The sequence below is a fragment of the Copadichromis virginalis genome, linkage group LG13, assembly GCF_057382275.1.
Source record: "Copadichromis virginalis isolate Kocher_CV1m ecotype Utaka linkage group LG13, C_Virginalis_male_GT1.1, whole genome shotgun sequence".
In the NCBI taxonomy this organism is placed as follows: Eukaryota; Metazoa; Chordata; class Actinopteri; order Cichliformes; family Cichlidae; genus Copadichromis; species Copadichromis virginalis.
In genome coordinates this window covers 27,167,980-27,192,364 of record NC_140630.1, presented here as the reverse complement: position 1 = coordinate 27,192,364, position 24,385 = coordinate 27,167,980, and the positions used below count along the sequence as shown (strand labels likewise).

At 39.8% G+C, this 24,385-nt stretch overlaps 1 protein-coding gene across 5 annotated transcripts; it reads right to left on the bottom strand.

The window, feature by feature from the left end:
- Nucleotides 1-185: 185 nt before the first annotated feature.
- ide (insulin-degrading enzyme) lies at nt 186-24,166 on the bottom strand. Of its 5 annotated transcripts, none has more exons than XM_085478320.1 (25): nt 24,014-24,166; nt 22,059-22,243; nt 21,273-21,480; nt 20,290-20,459; nt 19,413-19,535; nt 18,020-18,132; nt 17,670-17,832; nt 17,302-17,394; nt 17,071-17,162; nt 16,762-16,842; nt 15,788-15,891; nt 14,842-14,944; nt 14,623-14,745; nt 14,131-14,213; nt 13,170-13,314; nt 11,223-11,333; nt 11,014-11,134; nt 9,828-9,919; nt 7,597-7,708; nt 5,953-6,120; nt 5,456-5,728; nt 5,042-5,103; nt 3,295-3,367; nt 3,131-3,198; nt 186-2,245 (listed from the first exon to the last, which is right to left on the bottom strand). In XM_085478320.1, exons 1-25 carry the CDS (start codon nt 24,097-24,099, stop codon nt 2,150-2,152), a joined length of 3,048 nt encoding a protein of 1,015 aa, XP_085334446.1. In that variant the 5' UTR covers nt 24,100-24,166; the 3' UTR covers nt 186-2,149. The 5 variants fall into 5 exon arrangements, with proteins under 5 accessions (XP_085334446.1, XP_085334447.1, XP_085334450.1 ...); XM_085478321.1 differs by lacking the exon at nt 13,170-13,314 and adding an exon at nt 12,395-12,539; XM_085478324.1 differs by having other exon boundaries at nt 24,124-24,140.
- Nucleotides 24,167-24,385: the final 219 nt, after the last annotated feature.

The following is a 24,385-nucleotide window of genomic DNA, read 5'->3' as shown; positions in this document are numbered from 1 at the left end:
GTACAGGTGTTCTGAGATCTGCAGACTAAACCTTTCCCATCAGATCTCCTCTCTGCCGAGAGGCTGAACTGTTGTGCACACGATGCTTCTAACGTTAGACTTCTACAGTATGAGCTCTGTAAATAAATGTATTTTCCAAATGTTGACGTGCACGTGTTGAGACTGGAAAAGTGGGACAGACGAGCTTCCATTCAGCTGTTTATTAATTAGAAACACACAAGAAACATAAAAAGACCAAACTCAGCACTCTTCACCTGCCCATGACCCCCACCAGCCAATCACAGTCATTCTGAGTTGCTAAATACATCCAGAAATTAAAAATTTGATTTTCTAAATGAAAACCACTCACTAGGTAATTCACGTCAAACAGTGCACGGCCCGCCCAAGCCTGATATGTAACATTGGTTTCATCTAGAACGCTGTGTGAAAACTGCTTTATCACCGGCTCTCCTGAGACGCTGTGGAGCTACATGCTGTGTAAATAATAGACTAAGGCATGCTTCTGCTGCTGGTTCTTTGGGTTTTCACCACAAGGTAATATAGTGCCTTTTAAAGCAGTAGAAGTTGATAATGGACTTGTTTGAAATTAAAAAAACGAAATAGTTTGGATCTAATTGAGACAGTAAAATGCCGGGACATATTTAAGAAACTTTTGAAAAAGCAGGACTATTCATGAACTCTACCTGAGAGCAGATATGTTAGGGGAATGGGAAAACATAAATTAAGATTTGCGGCTCCACCAGCAGTAGTTTTTACACTGTGAAACTGGTTAGCACCAAGAGAGCAGGTCACGTTAGCACTGCACCAAGCAGGGCCAACAAAGCAATCAGGCTGGAGGCGGTCCTCTCTGGGGTTTAGGCCCACGCTGTTTCCTCTGCACAGCACTGAGTTTATTGCTTAGTGAGAGAAGTGCATATATTTCGGTAAAAGGATCCAGACTGGAGCGTTTTACCAAACTCTCGCCTTCAGACATCAATATGAAATGTTTTCTTGTTTTTAGAGAAAAAGTTCGAGCTGCTTTGTTTGACATCTATGCTTTAAGAGCTAATGCTCACCCAGAATTATGCTGGGGACAGAATGGATCCTCCAGGATTGTGCCTCAAATCAGACCAGGTTACAAACTAATCTGAAAGGTAGCAGCTGCAGAAAGTCTCTCATGCAGAGTGAACGGATCCTGACGACCTCCCCAAAGCTTTGGGAGAGAAACAAAAATGTCTCTACAGCCGTTACTTTTCAGTTTTCAGAAACCGATCACACTGTAAATTGAATAACATACTGATGTAGATGACAGACTAAATGTTTTTATTTTAATTACTAATAAAATTGAATAATAATAAAAGGCAAAACAGCATGGACATACCCCTGAGATGTCTGAGTGACATACTACTGTGAAACGCATTAAAAAAGAAGAAATGTACGGGCATGGTTTAGTGGTTAGCAATTTAAAAACAGCTCCTCATAGGATCCCAATATTTTAGCAGTTTACAGGCAAACACGTTAAAATTCAGAAATTTGACTTAAAAGATTTCATTTTCCCGAGTGCATCTTCTGGGATTTCTCCCCCCCAGGAGAGCTGTGGTTCCTCTCAGAGAGTTACAAACACACCAGTCCAAACAAATAAAAGCAAAGACCTTCATGGAGCTACTGTCTTTAACCTCAACAGCTCATCACAATAAACCCACAATCCATCCTCAAAGCAGGATGTCTCTGAATAATCCAAATAAAAAGCCTCCTACTGTGAAGCTTCTGCAGTACACTTGAACTCATTAAAGGGTCCTGGCCCTCAGCTTTTTTCTTTTTTTTGTCGTTTTACTTCTTTTTCGTCTACAGCAGCCTACACAGTGCTGTGAAGCGTGAGCTTACGTCTCCTATTAGAGACGTTACATGAGGTGATTCTGGTGTTACCTCTATAATTATCACAGCTACGTCAACAACTTTGTGATTCTTTTGTTTCCTCTTTGAGTGGCTCCTCCCTGCTACACATGCACACACCCGCAGTCAACATGCATCCACGCAAACAAACACACACTCATGCAGGCTCCGTCAGATGAAGGTCTTCCTAGTGGCAGGAGGAGGTGAAGTGGTTAGATGTGAAACAGAGCAGGGCCGCCCTCCGTGCCTCCCTGCTGTGTCGACCTGCCGGCCTTGCTCACAGTTTGGCTGCCATGAAGTTGATGTGAGGTTTGACCAGGGGGAACAGAGGCAGACTCCTCTTGAACTCCGTCATGTCCTGAATCACTGTGGGCTGCAAGAAAGATCAGATCAAAGGGCGGCTGAAAAACGACCCCCTCCATAAACTCCAGAAATAGTCCAGAAACAAACAAATGCTATTCTCTTTCTAAATGACATGTTATAATTTGGAGCCTAAAAGCAGGCTTTGACAAAGTGTTAGACACTACAGAACACAATGAACACTGTCATCAACAAATGGAGAAAAGGAAAAACTGATCAAAAGAGGCTGCCAAGAGGCCTCCAGGACATTAAAGGAGCTGCCTGAATGTCTTCACTGAGCATGGCTAGAATAGCAAGAAGAAGATGCAATTGAAAGGTATGTCCACCTCATTTGACACAAGCTGATGATTAACAAAAAAAAAAAAAAAAAAAGTCAGCGTGAAGAATTTTAATTTATATTAAAAAAAAGAAAAAAAAAGAGATAATAACATCTATTTGAGCAATTCGGTGTGTGAGACAGTGACAAGCTACAAATCCACCCAGGTTAATGGTGTGGCAGTTCTACCCTTCAGTTATTGGTTAACGAGATGTATTGGGATGTCCTGGTTATTGTCACCTTTTCACATTTAACCTCCTAAGACCCGAACTCTTTCATGGCATGCATTTTTAATTTCTCTTTGCTTGGAAACAAAGAATTACCAGATTTTTTTTTTAACCCAATTTTTGTTTCTGAGAAAAATGAGATCCACATATGAGGACATTTGTTTTATATTTCAATAGAACAGTGGTAGTATAATGTCCTCGTCAGTGCATATCAAGAAAAAATAAAAAGTTTGATCACCGTTCACCGTTTCACATTTAAGCTGCGCATTTATAGTAATGTTAAAATCTGACTGAATATCAGCAGCTGGGGAATCTGTCAGGTTAACAAATAAAAATAAAAAAGTTTGATCCTTACCTGTGGCAGGGAAGGAGCAGGAGCCAGGTTGACATCATTCTGAGCGGGGAACTCTCCCACTACTGGACCTGATGTACACACAGACAGGTCAGACTGTGAGTGAGCGACCTCAGTGGGTGTCTAAATGAAGCCCATGTTATCATCTTGTGTCTACAGATACTCACAGGTGTCCATCTCCCTGGACAGCACGTGCACCGACACTTTGTGTCTCTTTGGGGCTTCGACCGTCAGTCGCTCCTGGATAGACAGACAGACAGGTGAGGATGATACATGGAGGTTGTCAGGGAACATCATCACCAGAAACTATTCCCTCCATTAATGGAATGGCTCATCACTTTTGGGAAAGAGCTTTGCTACCACAGAAAAGAAACCCAGCACAGACAGGATGGCTGTGTGTGTTTCCCCACTGAGTGTGTGATCAGTTGTGACAGCCCTGTGGAGATTTAGCGACACAGTCGGGCTTCATCTCCGACTCTGGATGGAGGATTATATTAGACTGAACATTTGGCTCATCTGCAGTCAGACGGCGTCAACTGTGGCAACCAGAAATTAAATAATAAAAAAAGAATAAGAAAAGACGCAGCTTGTGCGATTGCTGCTGATATGACATTAGAAATGCATTAGGTTTATTCTGCATGGGGGCTGTAATGGTTTCTGCAGGGCTCCGATAATGCCAATTCTTTCTGGGGCCAGGTGTCCTTGGGCTCTTTATCCCCCCGAAACAAGCCGGCTGGCTGTCATTATTGCCGCTGATATGCTGTGAGCGTCCTGTGTCAGTGTCACCTCCACAGCTATGAATAGAAGCAGGAGGCTGGATGAGATGAAAGCTAGGAGGGCAGAATGAATGCAGCGGATCTGTGTATGTGTGGACACACAAACAGAGTAGGTGGTGCTGAATAAAGTCCTTTTTTCCCCATTAGTACCTTCTCGCAACTCAGCTCGACTCGTTTTCCATTACAATCGAGTACCACCTAATGTGTGTGGGGTCATTATTAGCAACGCAATCGAACATCCCGTGACGTCACGTATGTGACACGAACGCTACAACAGAGGTGGACCTGGAGGCGATGTTATACCTGCTGCTAGGTCTGTGGCTTTCTGTCAGACATGGGGACCACAGTGTTGTTTCTGTGTAGCCATTTCTCTTATGCCGGGTTTCAGAAATGGTAAATATGGTTTTCGTACAGGAGACACTCTCGTGACTCATCGAGTGATGCCACTGACTGCCCAATCGATGACATGCAGTCTATTGACGCCACATTTTCAGATCGCCTCTGATCGCTATGAACTCCGGTTGAAAAGGTACTAAAAAAAGTACCTAGTACCAGGTACTACCACCTGATGGAATACCCTCAAAACATGTCGAGCCGAGTCAACCTGAGTAGATACTAATTGAGTTTTGTCTGACATATATTCTTTCAGCAGTGCAAAACGTGGGGGCGAGGATATGTGACCTTTGAAAATAAAGATGCTGATGAAAAACTGTAGTTCTTTGAGTGGCCAAACTCCCACAGAGTCCCATACTAACAGCCTCAACTTCACAGCATTAAAAAGCATGTTGAGAACATCTGTAAGTTCAGTGAAGTCTTTTCATAATGTATCCTTTGAAACTTCATCAGGCTTACAGTGAGGGGCGTGGCCACTTTGACAGGTATGCTGACCAGGGACCTGCAGGTAGCAGCTGAGTAAATGAACTGAACCTCATCTAGTGCACAAATTGATCCTGCTTAACGAACCTGCCAGTGTCTAAACTATGATTAGGAGTTGCTACAGTTACCCTAAAAAAAAAATACAGTTTTGTCTCAAACAGGTGTCAGACTGAGCAATCCAGCATGACACAAGGACATGTCTCATGCTGTTAAAAGTCTTCCAAGGAAGAGGCATCATGAGACATAAAGCTATACTACTTACTCTGTAAAACTCCATTACGTTTTCTTTTGTCAACGTCTTCAGATACGCCACTTCAATGTTGTCTGCAAAACAGCAGGAAAAACAGAAGTCAATTAATTAAATTTTAAAAAAAAAATAGAAAAAAAGAAAAAGACAATAGTTCCCGTTTGCAATGCTTAAGAGATGGACTCAAGAGTGAATCCATGATTAAATAAGGTAGGCTATTTTAATTATCCTTTTATATATGATTAAAGGAAGAAACCTCTGGCTGAACCAGGCCCAGGGAGGGGCAGCCATTTGCCACAACTGGGCGGATTGCTGTCTTTTTGTGTTACACAAGCTGGTAGATCAGGAAAAACCCATTTGGCCTGCAAACTAAACTAAACATAATTAAGAGTTATCAGAGAGGTGGACTGGACTGCTGGGAAGCCTCACCTCTATCAAAATTGTACTGCTGAGAGATGATCTCTCCCCAGTATTTAGCACACTCAGCAGACAGCTTCTTCGGTTTGTCCAGGCGGCGGATGGCCAGGGCTTGGATGTGTTTCTGGAAGGCTTCCTCGCTCATCTCCTCCACAGCTTTCTCCATAGTACACAGGAAAGCTTCCACTCGGCTCTCCAGGTAGTGGGGCGCCTTCTCTGACTGGATGATGAAACGCAGCCCTTGCACTCCATTAGCCCGCCGTGGCCCGCTAAAGACAATGTAGCCTTTTGGGGGATTAAGAGAGGAAGTAGGTAAGAGCTCCAGACTGCTGTAAACACTGTTCCAGAAAGGTTTTTGTAAACCATTCCACTATGGACCAACTAGATGCATGAATAATATAAATAATAAACTTGATAAAGCTGACACTGTTTGTATAAACTTGAAATGGTCTGGAAAAAGGTACCCACGTTCTGTGTCATGCCCTATCATGTGTGTTTTGCAACCTCACCCAGCTGTTCTTTGGTTCTCAGTGTGTTGAAGCAGGGCTCAGAGATGATCTGACAGAACAGCTCTAGCAGCATGTTGTCGTGGGTGGTCTGCATGTCTGTTTGGTAGTAGATTTCGATGCCACAATTGTTGTGTACCTCATTCCTTTGCTGGTAAACATACCAGCCACCTGAGAGGAACATAAGAACATACATTTATGCTGTAATCATGGAAGACAAATCGCTATGAAAAGATGACCACAAACAAACATCACCAAAATAATCCCCGCAAAGCAAAATAACTGGACCGCCTTCATTCATGTGGCGATAAAACCATTTCATTTTATGGGGAAAACTGAATGACACTTCACATCAATGTATTTTATTAGTTTTTTTTTTAAATATATTTTTTTCAACTTTAACCCCATGTACTCACCTTGTTTTTGTACTTGTGCAGTTATATGTAATATTAAAAAGACTAAAAACAGGAAAGAGAAAGACTAGATGTAAAAATATGAGCACCTGTAATTCTTCTGGCTTTGCTTTTTGGTCTGTGAAGGTTCAACAGGACCTCACTGAGATACGCTGAGAACTAAACTTGGCATGTGAGTGAGCAAAACCATCTGAAGTCATTTAAAGCACAATCCTTTTCATTAACCCAAAATCCACTGACTCATGAACTCTGATAAGCTTAGAAATGAATTTCACCAGCTGTGCTGTACAACTTAATACAATCCATCCCTGCACACTTAATCAGGTCTTTCAGTGCTGCATTAGAAACTTGCACAAGCAATTCCTACAAAAAGCACATGAGCTGTTTCATTGTAGTTTTACAGCTGAACTTCAGTACACTGCTTGAGCCATAGATAAGTATTGTACAGTAAAACCAGCACAGTTCAGATAGAGGACAGGGGACACTTCAATAAGACAGAAACAGCCCGTTGAATGCCAACAGCAATAACTCTAGTTTGTTTAAATCCACTGTGATCAAGTCTGCTCTGAATGCAGGACGAGTGCAGGCTGAGTAATGCAGGTGTCTTTATGCACATGCTGACTGAGCACTCTGGACCTGACACTCCCTGAGCACCGAGCCACAGCTCCTCTCACATTGTTCTTAACATGTCAAAAGTTCCACACACACTGAAGCAAGCAATAGCTCAACATTGCTGTCGGACGCATCCTTTGAATACTCAAAATACTGATGTGATGTGTGAAAATGTGAGTTTCTCATTGTAGACTTTGAGTCACAGGGAAACCGTTGATAATTTTCTGTATAATTTATAGCTCTGCTTTTCGCCTCCACATCATTCAGCTTTCCTAATGTGATCTGAAAGGCAGTGCAGGTTTGCCTGTGTGTGTTCATTGTCTGAGCTGCTGACAGTGAGGTGTGTATGTATTGTAGCCAATGACGTCCATTTCCACTCAGTGACCATTATGTTCCTTTGAGGTAAATGTGGGATGCTGAATTCAATCAGGTCTTTTTTCAACAAACACACGATGGCGTCACTGATGACGAGGGCGAGAGTGTTGGACAAGAACCCATCTGCGTGGTCGCCGTGGAGACAGTCATGACTGGCAGATGAAGATTTACAGTGCTTAATCTGTATGTGTGTGCGTGTGTGTGTCTGTGCGTCTGTGTTTGTGGTTTGGAGGAGTAGAGGACCTACCGTCTGGAACCTGCACCTCTCTGTAGCGAATCAGCTGGCTCGGGAGGAGAGGCTTTGTGTGAGCATGCTCAATGAGCGTGTCCTCCACCATTTGCATCATGCCAAGAGCAGACTAGAGGAGTGACAGATGGAAATGAAATTCAAACATTTCAGTCCACAAACTCTTGAGTAACACCAGCTGAACTCTCAGAAAAACATTTTGTAGAGATTCAAGAATTTTACATTTATTGTACCTACCAACATTTACTACATTACTCAAAATAACCAGCAGGTGCTTTTTAAGAGCACTTGTATAGTGAACTGTGATAGAAGTTATTCTCAATATGCGTGGTAAGCATCTTGACTTCACTGATATACAGTGTAGACATTTTGCCAAAGGCATTTTTAATTTCCATAAAAAATTAAACATTGTATATTTTATAACATTAATTGTGATATGATTGGTAATTTATTTCAACATGTGAACAATATACAGGTACATTTAGAAAAGAAAAGAAAAGAAAAAATACTATATAAAATACATACAAAATGTTCTAATTTACATGTTGAAAGGGAGTGGGAAGAAGTAAACACTTATTTAATCCCACCCCTTTGCCATAAATTATCAGTTAATATTTAGTCAGCTTCCTTACTGATATAACTTGTAATAAAAATAGTGAACAGATTTCTGATATACTATATACTATAATATCACATCATGAGTTTTTTGTTTGTTTGTTTGTTTGTTTGTTTTTAAATGGAGACATTCACTTAATTTCAATATTTTCCTTTTCTTTATAGTTCGAGAAGATCATATTTTTATAACTCTTTTTGAACCGTTTTATGTTCGGACATTGCTTTAATTCCATATTCAGTTTGTTCCATAGTTTCACTCCATGAACAGAAACACAAAAGCCTTTTCTTGTAGTACGTCCCTGTTTTGAAGTTACAAAAACCCCTTAAATTATAACTTCCTTCGTTCAAAAAAAAAAAAACATACTCTGAATATTACCTGGCAGTTCTTTATTTTTTGCTTTGAATAGAATTTGTGCTGTTTGGAATTTCACTAGATCGTCAACTTTTCAATATTTCAGACTGCAAAAATAGTGAGTTTGTATGTTCCCTATAACCTGCATTGTGGATGATTCGAATTGCTTTTTTTTAAAAGAGTAAAAAGTGAATGTAATGTGGTTTTATAGTTGTTGCCCCAGACCTCTGCACAATAGCTTAAGTATGGTGAAACCAGTGATCAGTAAAGAATATGAAGTGATGTTCTGTCGAATATTTGCTTTGCCTTGCTTAGTATTGCAATGCTACGTGATACTTTGGAATGAATATATCTTACGTGAGCTCTCCAGTTAAGTTTTTCATCTATTATTACCCCCAGAAATGCATTTTCACTGACTCTTTCAATATCAACACCATTTATTAGAATCTTTGCATTTGTATTTAAACTACTATTTCCAAATAACATAAGTTAAGATTTATTCAAATTTAGTGATAATTTGTTTTTATCAAGCCAGAACTTCACTTTACTTATTTCATTAGTCATATCCTCCAATAAATTCTGCAGATCATCACCAGAGCAAAAAATGTTTGTATCGTCAGCAAAGAGAACCATTTTTAATACTTTGGACACTTTACAGATGTCGTTAATGTACAAGTTGAAGAATTTTAGACCCAAAACTGATCCTTGGGGTACACCACAAGCAATGTCCATACATTAGGAGCAACCACCATTTAATTTCACAAACTGCTTCCTGTCACCTAAATAACTCCGGACCCAATCTAAAGCTACCCCTCTGACACCATAACGTTCCAGTTTTCTTATTAATATATCATGATCTATAGTGTCAAATGCCTTTGTCAAGTCTATGAATAACCCAGCCACATATTGCTTTTTGTCTATGGAATTTGTGATGTATTCTATTGAATCTAATAGTGCCGATGATGCTGATCTGCTTGATCTGAATCCGTACTGACTCTCGGTGAGTAGTTTATGTTTATCTATAAATTTTTCCACTGATATAACTAAATCAGTTTTGTTCTCTCACATAAACCCCTCAGTTAGTTCATCTTCTGCTGTTAGAGAAGCTGGTCATTATTATAATTTGATGATCACAAAAGGGATCATTCCTCCATTTTAAGAGTGTTATTCTCCGACGAGCAGGTTGAAGTGCAGGATCTGATGAGACAATAAACCTCTGAGATATGGATAAATAAGTAATAATAAGTAGTGACTCCAAACAAACCTCCTTGGTGATGTTGCCATGAAGAAGTGCTTCAATATGTAACCGTGACAACAGCTGAGGTATGAAGGCCTTAAGGCGTGGGAGAGTTACATCTGCAATACAGATCACAGGCAAAAGCAATCAATCAAAGAGTAATTTTCCAAGGCTGGTAACAGACTGATTCAAAGAATAACTGTTGAGTGTGGTGATTTCATCGGGCAGTCTTCCTGCCATGAACAAAGCAGCAAAGCAGCACGTCATATTGCAGTAGTAAAAATAATACCTAAAGACTGAGTTAGATGTGCATAAAAGTTTAAATTTAAGTCATGACACTCACAGCGTCTCAGAGACCACAGACAGAGGAGGACGGCGGGCTAAAGAGACTGATAACAAAACCGAGCTGTGCTAATTGGAAGCCCAGGTGACTGAGCTCCAGGTCCTGACCCAGCAGGTTAATTGAGTCTCGTGTGAATCTGAGGATACTCTGTGTAAGCTCTGTGGTTAAAAATATAACAAGCTGCCCTGCAGGCTCCAGACTGGCACTGTGCACGGGAAAGACTGCAGCTAGGGAAGCAACTGCTAGAGGACAGCTTCAGCATTTAAAGGAGAAAAACTGAAAAGAAAAGACCCAAGGCGAGAGGAGAGGCCTCTACTGTGTGCAGAAACCTGAAAACTTCAGTGATAGTTTTACATTTTTCACTGCAGCTATGTGATTTAACCTTTACAGTGTCTGGGTTAAATTTGACCTGTTCTGAGACTTGACTACAATAATTCAGGTCAATTTGATTGCTTTACTGGGTTTAGTCCACACGCTTCAAGTACTTCACATTCATGGCCAATTTAGAGTCACCACTTTACCAAAAATGCATGTCTTTGGACTGTGAGAAGAAGTCAGGGAGCACAGGGAAAACATGCTAACTCCACACAGAAAGGAGTTGGAACCTTCTTCCCAGGAACCTCCCTGCGAGGGGGTGGCGCCAACTACTGCACCATCCTGGGACCTGAACTGACCTTTCAGTGAGTGTGGAAAATGCCTGTGGAAGTTCCACACATGCTTGGTTTTCTACCACTCCAAAAACAAGTTGTTTTTTTTAATGTAAGAAATGCTCTGTATTATGTGTTTTAATTAACTCTGTTTAGTTCACAGATGAAAAAGCAGCCAGTAAGCATTCCTGCTGAGACAGAAGAGAAACATTAAGAGTCTCACCATCTAGAGCCTCTCTGAGCTCATCTTTGGTCCAAGCGACCTCGGTCATTAGAAGACGGAGGTAGTACATGGCATGCTGGTGAGGCTGCTCAGCTCTGAAGTTATTCAAAGACCTCATGTACTGCAGAAAGAAAGAAGGCAGAATCAGATCACCATTAAAACTGAGACTGGAAGCTAAACTATTACTGAGTCAGTGAGTCTGAACTTACAGCTTCCTTGATGATGTCAAAGCGCTTCTCGTCTATCTCAAAAGTGGCCATCTTCTCGATGATCTTCTTCAGCAGGATGTGCTGTTTGTCACTGTAGCCTTTAACAGACAGCTGCAGCACACAGTGACAGGAGACAGGCGGCACATCATCACAAACAAAAGGATACATTAAGCTTATTAGCATAACAGTTAACATTTGTTGTTATGAAGGTTTTGCATTCATTTGCTACCATGAATACATGAATGTGTTCTCCATTTAATTCAATCGTGGGCTGGCCAAACTATTGTGAAGAAAATCTTTCCAGATTAGACCGACTCCTCATGGTGAAGAATAATCTGAATCTCTAGAGACTCAAAAACAAAAACAATGTCAATGTTCTGCCTGAGTTCACTGCACGTGCTTGGGCATAAATGAATTTTCCTGCATCACGCACACCTAATGGCCCTTCAGGATTCAGCATAACCTCCCAGGGCTTCGCTGTCACAGCTCACCTCACCTTGTGGCCAAGCCCCTGCAGTGACACTTGTTAAAAGTAATCTCTCCAAACATCGTTAACCTTGACAAACGGCCAGCATCCACACTAACACTGCTGACTCAGATCAATTACTTGCAGCCCATCACACAGCTATACAGTCCTCTGTAAGGACACACCAGTCATGAATTCACAGGTGAGAAGGGAGCTAATGAATGCAGGTTAGTTGGTTATTATGACAGCTGAAGAGTTGTTAGAAGTCAGCAGGTTTTAAAGAACAGTGGACAGACAACACCACAGCAAACCAGATTGATTCAGGCCATTACTTTGATGTACAACATTAAATCTCACACATACGCACACAAGCAAATTGCTCATTCATAAATCAAGGAAACAGAAAAACACCTGATTTAGTGATACACTCCTAATGATGTTAAACCTCCTAGATAAACCTGCACAGATCTTTAAATTTAATGCCGCATTCTACATACCTAAGAACAAAGGAGTGATGTCACTCCCAGTTTTGTTATTTGCAAGAAAATGCATATTAGACTTCTCTCTCAGATTGAACAAGCAGGATTTCACACAATCAAGAGTGTAGAAACCACAACCGCCAAGTTATTTTCACTCTGTTAAAGCCTCAAAGTGCAGCCTTCACTGGCACCCCATCTTCCCTCCAGACTTCAAACGGCTTACTTACGAGGATGGCATTCATCCCTGAGGCTACACCATACACCAGCCCAGCCAGGCGGGCTGCATATGTATACTCTTTTAAATCATCCTTCAGTAACCTGAGCAACAAGTAGGTCATGTTGCAGTGCAGGGGGTCTGCGTAAAGGTAGCGACTAATGGAAGGAAAAAAAGAAAGAAATGAAACAAATAAATGTTTGTTGGGAATCAAGTGTTGCCCAACACTAAATAAAAACACATATGAGAAGAATGATAATGAAGAGTATGTATATGCAGCCACATGACCGGCTTTCTGTTCTGCACTGACTAACAAAAACTTTTTGATGGAAGAATAGTGGCTGACTTTCAAACCTGATGCCTTAATTACAGGTGTGTGTTTAACCCCAGCACACCTAAAGGATGATTTGATATGGAGAGAATAAAAGCCCTCGCAGGTAGGCATGGTGTTTTAACAGGAGGTTGATGAGCAGTTATAAAAGAGGGAGTTGTAAATAAAACAGATACTATGCCAGCCGGGTACAGGTTAGAAGGTGATGTAAAACACACGCAGGTTCAAAATCTCTACAAAACCGTCTCAAATGATCAAGCATGTCAAACAATAAAAAACGTTCAATATACGACAGTTTCCTGTTATTGTAACTTGCAGTCTGGCCACAGACGCGGTCAGATTGGAAGGTTAACGTCAGCTATTGACCCAGGCCTGCCTGAGCCACTGTAGCCCAGTTTGAGGATAATAAAGGGAAGGCGGCATGAGGTCGGCGATGGGAGGGATTGTGAATACTTACATACATCCCATAGACGGTATTTTGGAGGTCATAGTTCAAGCCAGCTAGCTCGGCTGCATATGCATACTCGTTGAGGGAGTCCTTGAGGAGCTCCAGGTATAAATATGCCATGTTACAATGCAATGGGTCCACGTACGCAAACGGGCTGTAGAGAAAATGTCACACAAAGCATACAAATAAAGCTGCACGAGCTGATGCAAACTGCAACTACTGTGTAGCATGTTTCACAATTTATGAACATATAATTAACTGTAGCTATCAGCAGTGTAACAGTGGAATTACTTACAGACTAATACTGTCTAATTGTAGTCCCACCTAGAAGGGTTTGGCAGTGTTTGTCAAGAAGCTGATCCAAGTTAATCCAAACGATCCTATATTACACAGTAGCTAATTCCAGAAGCATTTAATCCTACTAAATTAAATCAACACTGAACAAGGGAACAGCCACCTACCTTGAATAAAGAAGACAACCAGTAGAATGGTGTGTCCATTTATGTGGAGTTACACATGGCACTTATTTAACTTTGTTGCTTTTAACATGCTGACCTGTGACCATCCACAGTCAAACCTGGACTTATTTTCCAGAAGATCTGCATTTTAAGTGTAACCAATATGAGATTTACTCTCCGGTACAGTCGTAAAAGCTACTTTTAGTTGCTCCCTTGTCACAATGGGTCACCAAAGTAGGTAACTTTGGCAATTTTACATCTTACACAACTTCAAAGAAAATGTGTGTCTCCATATCACATTGGGAAACCTGATGACACTAATAAATGAATATTTTGATAATTATTTTTGCACTTTGTTATCTGATTACTTTAAAACTTATTATGCACTGTTGTAGCAGCAGTACATTTACTATTTCTCATTATTGAGTTAATCTTAAGAGTCACAATTTACTTGGTAAGAATTTGTGTCCACACTCCAGCTGCAGAACAAATCCTCTATATTTACTACTCACCTGAAGAACTCAAAGTTCAGGCAAGCCTTGGGGAGGAAGAATTTGTCATCCTGCTTGAACCACACCTTGCTCATAGCAGTGTCCTGGAAGAAATGAAAACCAAACTTAATTTCATATTCATGGGAAGTCTTAACAAAGTAAAGCATTGAAATGCAAGCAGAAGGTAAACTGTACAAGCAGACGACGCTCATTTAATCACAGAAATCTAACAGTGTTACTTTGATAGGTCTCTTAGCAACAAACAACAAAAGCCATACTAACTTTTATTCAGTTGTTCCAACAGAGATGGGAAATGTAAGCTTTTATTAGCTGCTTAGTTCCTCCGATCCTGACATAACAACAACTAATGCTTGATGTCTAAATCACAATACCACATTTCCATATGAAAGCATAAGAGACTTAAGAAGAAGCAGGTAAGCAGGGACCGTCCAACGCAGTCAGACAATGAAAAGTGACAACACTTTGATGGAGCTGTGCAGAGAAAACACTTGCCTTGATTAAAGTGGGAACTGACGGAGAGTCTTTCTCAAGAGGGTAGATCTCGAAGTTGGTAGGGATGAACTCATTTTTCATTGGCAATTTGAATTTGCCGTTGAGGTCTGCATTTGCCCATTTCTACAACAGAAAAAGATAAACAATCAGAGCCTTATATAACTGATGTAGTGGTTATACGCTGATTACACAGCAGAAAAACTGGACACAATCATTCACCTTGATGGTCTCCTCAGAGATGGCCTCCTGTTTGTACTGCGTGCCGTACCACTCTTCTGTTATGTCTGTTTGTCCTTCAAATGATTTTGATACCACTGCAACTCTGGAAAAGTAAGAAGACAACAGGTCACATTATAGATCTATACAAAAAGCCCTCTGTGCTACTTAGTGCCTGTTAGCGTCACAAGATGTGAGTGCTTTTCCATTTCGATCATGTTTCAGGTGGTGCACAGCCATTGACACATCGTTTGGCTGGAGCTGTCAGAGTGCAGGTTTTTCCTAAGTTTGAACATTTATCCCATCAGTATGTTTTAGTTAAACAAAGTTCAAGGACTCAGTGTAAAAGGAAATGGTGTTTCTCTGTAAGTTCTCTTGTAGCTGGAATGAGATGGATAAATAAAAAAGCATTCGTTCATGAATTTAAAGCAGTTTTGGCAGAAGCCCAGAATTAAATGGCTACTTCAGTAAAGGAAGAGACTGGCATGCAAACTGTCAGGGTCAACCAATGACTGCATGCTGTCGTCTCCTTAATACACATTAAGAAATGGACCGGTTACAAGTCTGGACTTTGCTTGGCACAGCAGCTGCAACCCAGTAAATGAATTAAAGCTACACCAGGCCCACTTTTATTTCAGTCCAGTTATCCAAGTGGGACTGCAGCTGTAAAGTTTAGCTTAAAGTTTATCACACCATGTGCCCACATCTTCCTCTGAGAGGTTATACACTCAGATTAAAGTAAAAGAAGCAAACAGAAATTTGCCCAACAAGTTCACTGCTGCAGAAATGATCTAATCAGCAGGTTATTTTTTGCTTGATAAACACAAAACTCAGTCTTCTTTTACAACTGTTGTTATTGCCTTAATCTACTTCTAGTTTTGTGCAGTTTATTACTTGGTAACAGAAAAGGTAAAGTGAGCCTCACTACACATTGCAAAGTCACACTGACCTGACGTGTTCTGGTCTCAGCTTATCCAGCACCATCTCGATCAGATCTGGCCTGAACTCTTCCAAGAGGTACTCTGCTGCTAGAACTTCTTCGAGAGGGTAGTACTACGACACACAAAGAAAGCTGTTGGCATTGCACCGTTTGAAAACACAAATGTGTAAAAGGCCTCCATAAAGTAAATTCTAAACTTCTACTTAAAAGGTCCGACGATGAATCTCATTTACTATTAAAACCTCGCTGTGTTTTTGGAAGCACAGTAGCTATACAAAGTTGTTACATAATATCTTACAATGACTGCAAGCTCTCAAATGTATGGAGATGTGCATGTATTCCATCTTAAATATGCAAACACAACCCTTTGTATTAAAAATAAAATAAAGGACCAAGGCCCCACTTTGGAGCCATGTGCTTTAGCCCATGGGATCCAGCTGGCCTTTGCCCAAAGAAGCCTACATGGGTCTAAAAGGGCTGTAGGGGCCCATGTTGAGTGGGACCTTCAAAGGTGAAGGTCCCAACACAATCCCCGGCTTCCATGTACTTGCTTGTGGTACATGAACTGGATATAGTGGGCTCGCCTCAACACATAGCTTGGGCTCTGGAACAAAGCTCCTGGGGAAGGGCTGGACTCTGTTCCACTTTGGAGCTGCACTAGGTGAGAAACAGCGGCAGGGGTGGGTATTTTGCATGCATTTGACCGCATGCCCTTACCCAAGACTCACTGGAGATCTCCTGTCTGACAAGAGAAGGACTCTTTATCTCCCTGGATTCACAGGAAAAACTGTCTAATGTGAGATAAGTCTTGGGTTTCCTCCTTAGACTGCTGTCCCCAGAACCCAAAAAGTAAATTAAACATTTGGTACCTTACTCCACCTGCTGCAACAATCACATACTGTGCATTTTGATACAAATAAAAACTAGCTTGATTCTGACAAGGCTGCCTGGAAACAATGACTGCAGATAAAAGAAGGACCTACATGTAGTAAACCTGCAATTTTGGAAGTGTAGCCACGGGGACGCTCCTTGTCTTTGAACCTGAAGGCAACATTGTTTAAATCCTATAGAGAGAGACAAAAAAGGTATGAAGGTATAACAGCTGAAATCACCAAACATACAATGACTACATTCATTTAGCTTATTGATCCAGATCTATTAACTGTGATGCACATAATGGAATCCATATGCTATTCTAATTTCTTTTTTAAAACTAGCTTTTACAGTGAGGAATAGGAAATCCGCTTATACTGACTCTTAGAAAGTATCACTGAACTAACAACATAAATCACCTTGCACTCCTCAAACACCCACTCTTGAGGCCCTTCAGTACGTAGTTTCTGGATGTACTGGAACATGTGGAAGATTATGTCCTCAACGTGCACTGCAGTGACACACAGATCATGCCCCAAGATTTAATATTTACATTTCTTTTCCCTACACATACTGTGATTGATCATAATCACATGCAAAACACACAAACTAGGTACAATTCATGTAAAGTAGTGGGATGCATGACTTACAGAGGCCCTCCTCAGTCAAGTCCACATTGATGATGAAGAACATGAATCCTCTGGCTCCCTCTTTCTGACCTCCAACAAGTGTGTTCACCCAGCCTTAGAAAGTAATTATTGTGAAAATTTAGTAAGGTGTTTCTTTCATTTTTATGATAAAAGAAACTGTTACTGTGAATGTTTCTGTCCTAAAAGAAAACTGACTTCTATTCCAATCACTAAATAAGACGAACACAGGTCTCCTGGTGTTACATTTTATGTTTTTATACATTTTAACACATAAGTAACCTCGGAGCCAATCATATATTTTAGGATATGGTTTTACTAAGTGTATCACTTGCTCTAATAATATTTGACACCAGCTTGCAGTCTGCTACCTTTAGATTTCAGCTCAGATAACAAACTTCCAGGTCCTTCGTGACCAATCAGATGTCCCAGATAATGTCCTGGGTTAGATTTGTAGTACTTCTGTAGGTCTGGGATGGGGAAAGTCACATAAAGATTTCTAATGTCTTTGATGGGAACCACTTTGTAGAATTGCTGTAACAGGAAAAAAGAAGAACACCAACCAGAAATGTGTTACTAAGGGCTCTTTCATCTGACACTTCAATGACTGTAGTAAACAGAAGAATTTATGAATCCCAAAGTAACATGTTAGGGGAAAAAATGTTTACAGACATTTTGCAATGCAGTAAAAATGTAGAGGAGTGAGAAGTAAACAGCTCACTTTAAGGTGTTGTTCCTGGAAGGGGTGTTCGGGAAATTCTGGAACAGGCACGTTTTTGTTTTCCACTTCTCCAAATAATTTAACCACCATGGCCGTCAACTCATCCAGTGATTCTGCCAACAAAGGGTTTAAAAAAAAAAAAAAAAAAAAAAAAAAAAAAATCACAGATACTGAATTTACAATAAAGTTCCCCCCCTTAAAAAAATAAAACAAAACCCCAAAACAGTTGATTGGCTAGCTATTAGCATTTCAAGCCTGTAACTTTTAGCTGTCAAACAAACTGGCTCAAGTAAACCTTGCTTGCAGTCTGTATTTTAACACTAAAGCAGATTATAGGCCATTCTTAAAGGCCTATAATGGAATGGAAAACAAATGCCACAAAGAACTGTGTGTATCCTGGTTTGAAATTAGACACTGTTAAGTTTTAATTTAAAAGTACATTGCTGAACATTTGGCACTTAACATTTGTATTTTGTTTTGTTTTTTTAAATCTACGTGCTCTTTGTCTAAGAGTATTTGAAGTAATAGTTCAGCTTACTAAAATGTATTAATTTGGATAGGTAATACATTTTAGTAGTGTTTGAGTCATATTTATAATTAACCCAAGGTGTTCCTAGGTAATATAAACTCTATCAAACCAACACAATTTTTTAGTAGGATTTAATGCTACAAAATATTTCTCCACAAAGTGAAGCTAACAACTTTGATTTCAAACTGAGTCTTGAAGTTTTAAATATTAAGAACGCTCACTGATTAATACAGCTTAGTACAGGAGGACAAGAAAAGAAAAATAAATCTGTATGACACCACACCCACATGACTTATAACACATCTTTACTTCTAATTACTAACTACATGCGTGGGTGAACTGTGGTATGCAGGATCATGTGTCCTGTATGGACTGGAAGGATGGTGAGTCTAAAAGTCCAGCATTCATTTATTCATTTTAAAGCTTTAATTTCAAGTTATTTTGCAACTTTAGATTACTTATATAAATCTATTAATAAATGAAAATACATTAATATAGCTTACTTTATACAAAATTAGCTCTTTTTTTAAGGCATGGCAGCAGCACTTGTCCATGGTACCACTAAGTCAAAAATGTTCGACAACAGGTTTAATGTCCCTAAAAGCCAGTAACTCAAGTCTCTCATCACTTTCACGTTATTCGATGGAACGAAACAGATATGTTATCTTGAAAGTCTCTCGTTTTTGGCAGTGACACCAAGGCACATTATCACAGCTGATTTGAGAACAACACATCGTTTTGCTCTACAATGAAATGTGAAATACTAGAATTCAGGCGACATTCATGCATGACTTGCACATTGTTCAGGTCAGATGATTATTTTGCAACATTTAAACATCACATGCGTGAGCAATGTCATCTTACCTCTTCCTAACACACACAGTCCCATGAGGTTAGAAGAGTAATATGTAGAGTGGAATTTCAGAAGCTCCTGACGGACATCAACCCCCTCTTTAGATGGTCTGGTCTCTAGTGTCAATTTATTTCCTATAAAAAGATCAGCAATGTACATTTTAATGTAATTAAGAAAAGGCAACACACTCCCGTAGTGAAATTCAGTGAAATTACATTCCATAATCAATTTCTATATTAAAAAATCAACCCCCTAAAACAAGTGCTACAGTCTACATGAAGCACTTCTAAGGCAAATTAAGTGGGGGTTTTTTTGTTTTTTAAAAGAGACACCATCAAAGCAGCAGACAGGAGAAGCTATGTTAGTCTGCTGAGTGCACTGCTTTCAGATACGTCTGATCCTCTCCTGTTCTTAATGGGAATACAGACGGTATAATTCAAGACTGCCATCAGGTGGCTATTTTGAGCTCAGAGCTGCTCTGAGTATACGTCACTCTGATCTGGAATGACTATCAGAAAACTCCTAAACTGCTTTCTCAAAAAACAAACTGAAATTTGTTCATGTTTAAAATAAAAAAACAAAGCCATTGAGAAGTATTTCTGGGCTAAAACAGCCGTCTCTTATAATAAGTAGGCTGCATGAATGTAAACCTCATTTAATCAAATATTAGCCACAGTTAACATATGTGACTGGATTCTGCTCTAGATTAGTAGTCTAATACAAAATCTAAAACACATCATATCGACCGTATGAAGGGAATTCTTGCTTAAATATTCTGTGCAGGGCGGTTTTGCCCTGCACAGAATATTTATGTGATGCACTAAGCAGTCAGAATGAATGATGTAAAGACATAGTTTTAAAGTGAAGTCTGGCAAGAACAGTCTCTACCTGTTCCAAATTTACTGAAAGGGTGTTTTGGGTTGCCAGTGGCCTTTTCCAACTGAAACAGCCTCCAGGCATCATTCATCAGGTTTTTCTCATGCTCAGAGTCCACAGCGTTCACCTCGCGGTCCTTGCAGCTCTCGTCAAACAATGGGCACAGAAAGAACTGGGCAAACCTACAAAGGTCAGAAGTTGCTGTTATCAAGGAGTACATTTCAGCATGTAGAATAACAACAGAGGTGTGTGATAATACTACTAGATTTTCAGCATTTTCTGGTGTGTACAATCTTGTTTATATTAAATACAGATTATACGTTATGACTGTTTGGAAAATGAACAAAAGCTTTGCAAGAGTACAAAGTCAGAGCAACTGCCATGCAAATGAGGAAATGCTAAGCTCACTAAAATTCATAGTGTGCATCTAAAGATGTACACAGCAAACATTATACTGTAAAAAGTAATCACTGTAGTTCTGTCACATCATAAGACTGCTTAAAAAAAAAAATCAACATTATTGCAAAGGAAATGGACCATGAACTTCTTTTAATAGATGTTGTATTCTTAACATACAAACTCCAAAATACTAATAATCTTTCACTGTTTACCTCCTAAAACCTAGAAATGTTGGTTTAATTAAGTAACTATAATTTTAAAAGAAAAACCATAATATTCAGATATCTAGTTTGTATATATTTTTAATAAGAATAGGAAAATTAGGCTGACTAACTGAATTATACGATCCTTTCATTTTCCACAAAGGAATCATCATCAATAATTCAGATCACTCCTCACAGTTCTTTCCTACCACTGAAGTCCAGGTGGCTTGAACAGCACAAGGGAACAATTAGACAATGTCACCAAAAATATATATATAATTTTTTTTTAATCTATCTACTAGAAATGTAAGACCACTGAGCTTTTAAATGTGTATCATGTATCACTTTGATGTTTCTGCCAAAATTAATACCATCAAATGAACACCAACATACCTATCTAATGCTCCTTGCAAGTGCTCATGGGAAACATCAAAATAATAGTTGGTATGTTCTCCGCTGGTGAAGGCATTGGAGCTGCCTGCGTGCTCACTGAGGAACTGGCTGTACTCGTTCTCCTTGGGGTACTTCTCTGTTCCCAGGAACAGCATGTGTTCACAAAAGTGTGCCAGCCCTGAGATGTTTGGTGGGTCAGACAGAGAACCTGCAAATTGAAAAGAAATTCCCAGAGAAATGTAGTTAATGGTGCTGCTTCTCTTTCATCCATGCAACAGTTGTGACTTAATGTTTGCCAGGTGAGAAAAACAGATCTGTAACGGCACCACAACAGGTAGATTTATAAACAATGAGATGTACATGACTAAATTCTTTATCATTTTTATTCAACATATAAAAAGAATGTCACAGGAATTTCACAACTTCCTCAGACATTCAAAACAACTATCTAATGCTTAGTCAGTGAGAACTTTAAGCTGTGAGTCCCAACAGTTACATGTTATTTGCTGGTGAAAAGCTATAATAGAGAAACCCGATAAGTACATAATGTCATATCTAGTTTGCAAACAGAAATACTAGATAATAGACATCAGAAATACCCTTCCAAAGCTTAAAAGACGTCTGGCAACTAATGAGGCAACTCTATGCATGAAAGTATATTGGTCAGCAAGGCACAGTTATATTATGATGTGGGAAAATTGCTCTGCTTTTCCAAATGGTGTGATAGAACACGGAAAAAAAATCATGGTCACCTGGCCAGGACAAAGAAAATTAAAACCTATTTACCTATGTGGACATCCAAAGCAGCTGAAGATTTGTCTGTGGTCGGGTCACTGATGAGCACTGCCTTCAGGCCATTGATAAACTCCAGGCCCCTGTACTCCCGCTTATCCTCAGGTGAGCGAATAACATCACTAACCACCCTCCTCACAGCCGGGTCGGTCATTCTGACTGACAAGGATGACACCAGTCTGCAAGCAAAGAAAACCAAATGGACACTTACAATTAAAATTGTAATATGTTTTGATTTAACGTGACATAATGGCCAAAGGAGATTTTAGGACAATAGATGCCTCTAAATGCAAGTGAGCTTAGAAGTCTATATTTGGTATGACCACCTTTATTCTTAAACACACTGTCATGCTAAAAATGAACCAATCAGACACCTTCCAGATAGTACTGCATAGTTTGTTAAATAGGTTAGTAATAATTCATCAGTTTTTACATGATTGCCAACATCAGTCCCAAACCATGACATAGCCTCCAACATGTTTCACAGATGACTGTAGAAACTCACAGTTGGACCTCTCCCAACCACCTCCATATATACTGCTGACGACTTGAACTGAAATGTTCAAATTTGGATTCATCACTGTGTAAGAATATTTTGTTCTTCCACTGGTTTTAAGTCCTGTTCTTGTGTAATTTTGCATTCTTTAAGAAGTGAAACATGGTGACATCCATTCTTCAACTGAGAACGTTTCTAATGAGAGTGCAGCGATGAGCAGATGGATCATCTGAAGGTCCCAGATGCATCTTTCAAGTATTGACAGGATGTCTTTTTCCTCTATTCCTTAAAGACATGACTTTAAGATATGGTTCGTCTGTTGCAGATAAAAGTGACAGGTCTAAAACTTCTTTTAACCAATTTCCTCAAATTGCAGGATACACTGCACAAGATGTTAACATATGTCATACATTTTCAGCTAATAGCTCTATGGGAATCACCTGGTTAGTGTTAAGTGTCTTAACAAAATTTAAAAACCAACATCAAAAAGATTATTGTGAAAATGATCATGTACAATGGCTAAAACCGACTCAAAAAGCTGCCAGAGTCCAAATAAAAACTTGTGTCAGAAAAATGTAAGAAAGCCTGGAGAACTACTGCTCAAGACCAATAAAAATAAATAAATAAATAAATGAAAGAAAGTCTGGGTCCTTGGAAGCATAAAGAAGTAAAGCGTTTCTAGATAGTTGCGTATATAGAAATGATCTGTCTGAATGAATAAGAAGGAAAAAAAAAAAACACCCATAAGGATTTAGCTGTGTTTTAACAGGTGCCGTGACTCACGTAGTTTCCACACATCACTGTAAGAGCTGTTAAGCAACACATGGCTCGTTTACTGCAGTTTTACTGAAATATTACATGAAATCTTTAATGATTTTCGGGAACACTGTTTTTGAACAACAAAAAAAATCAAACGAAACCAGCAACACAGTTTAGATAACCAACTATTATTACTGCCTTGGTGTAATTGCTACTTACGTACAGTAAGCTAAACAGCAATGACAGTTAAAAGACAGCCACGACGTAGATGTGGAAACATTACACCTCTCTGGTACTGAGCACAACGGGGATTACAGTGTGCTACAGTGACTCAGTAGAGGACACAAATTAATCCATTACGCAGAAAGCAAAGTCGCGCTAGCTTATTTAATGAGGGATAAAAGCTTCAGAAAAGTTACCAAGCAACCATGTGAGAAACGGGATGTCTTGTCTAACTCGCTGGCAAACATTTGGTTCCGCAAAGCTAAAAAGTGTATTGTAAGCGATCACGGAAGCGCAGGACACAAATACACAATGTAGGATCAGCTAACATTTCGCTTTAGCTAGTGAGGTTAGCTGGGTCAAAAAACCGGCTCGAGCCGCTAAGATTAGTTTGGTGTTTAGCCAGCTCGCTGCTCGGTGTAAAAATAACTCTCCTATTTTTCAGTTACAACACTTACCTAAAAGAGCTCACCTAAAAGGTCGGTTAAGACAGAAAACGTAGCCTGCTGACTGAAGATATCTCGTAAACTGGGCCGTTCGGTTAATGCACTTAAACATACTTTGCACCCATGAAAAACAAACCTGGGCTGTTACGGCGCCATCTTTGACTAGACACAAACAATCGATAGAAGAGCAGAGCGCACCTCATAGAGGCAGGTTGTCAAATATTTAATAGATTCTGCCACTGACGCCTTAGACCACGACAGCGTCCGTCGTAAAGCCAAATACTCAAGATTATAATGGCAACGAAGCGCCAAACTGGCTAGAGTAGTTCAGAATATTGAGCACTGTCATTGATTCGGAAACCGATTAGACAGTCTGCGTGTAGATTTCCTTTTACGTT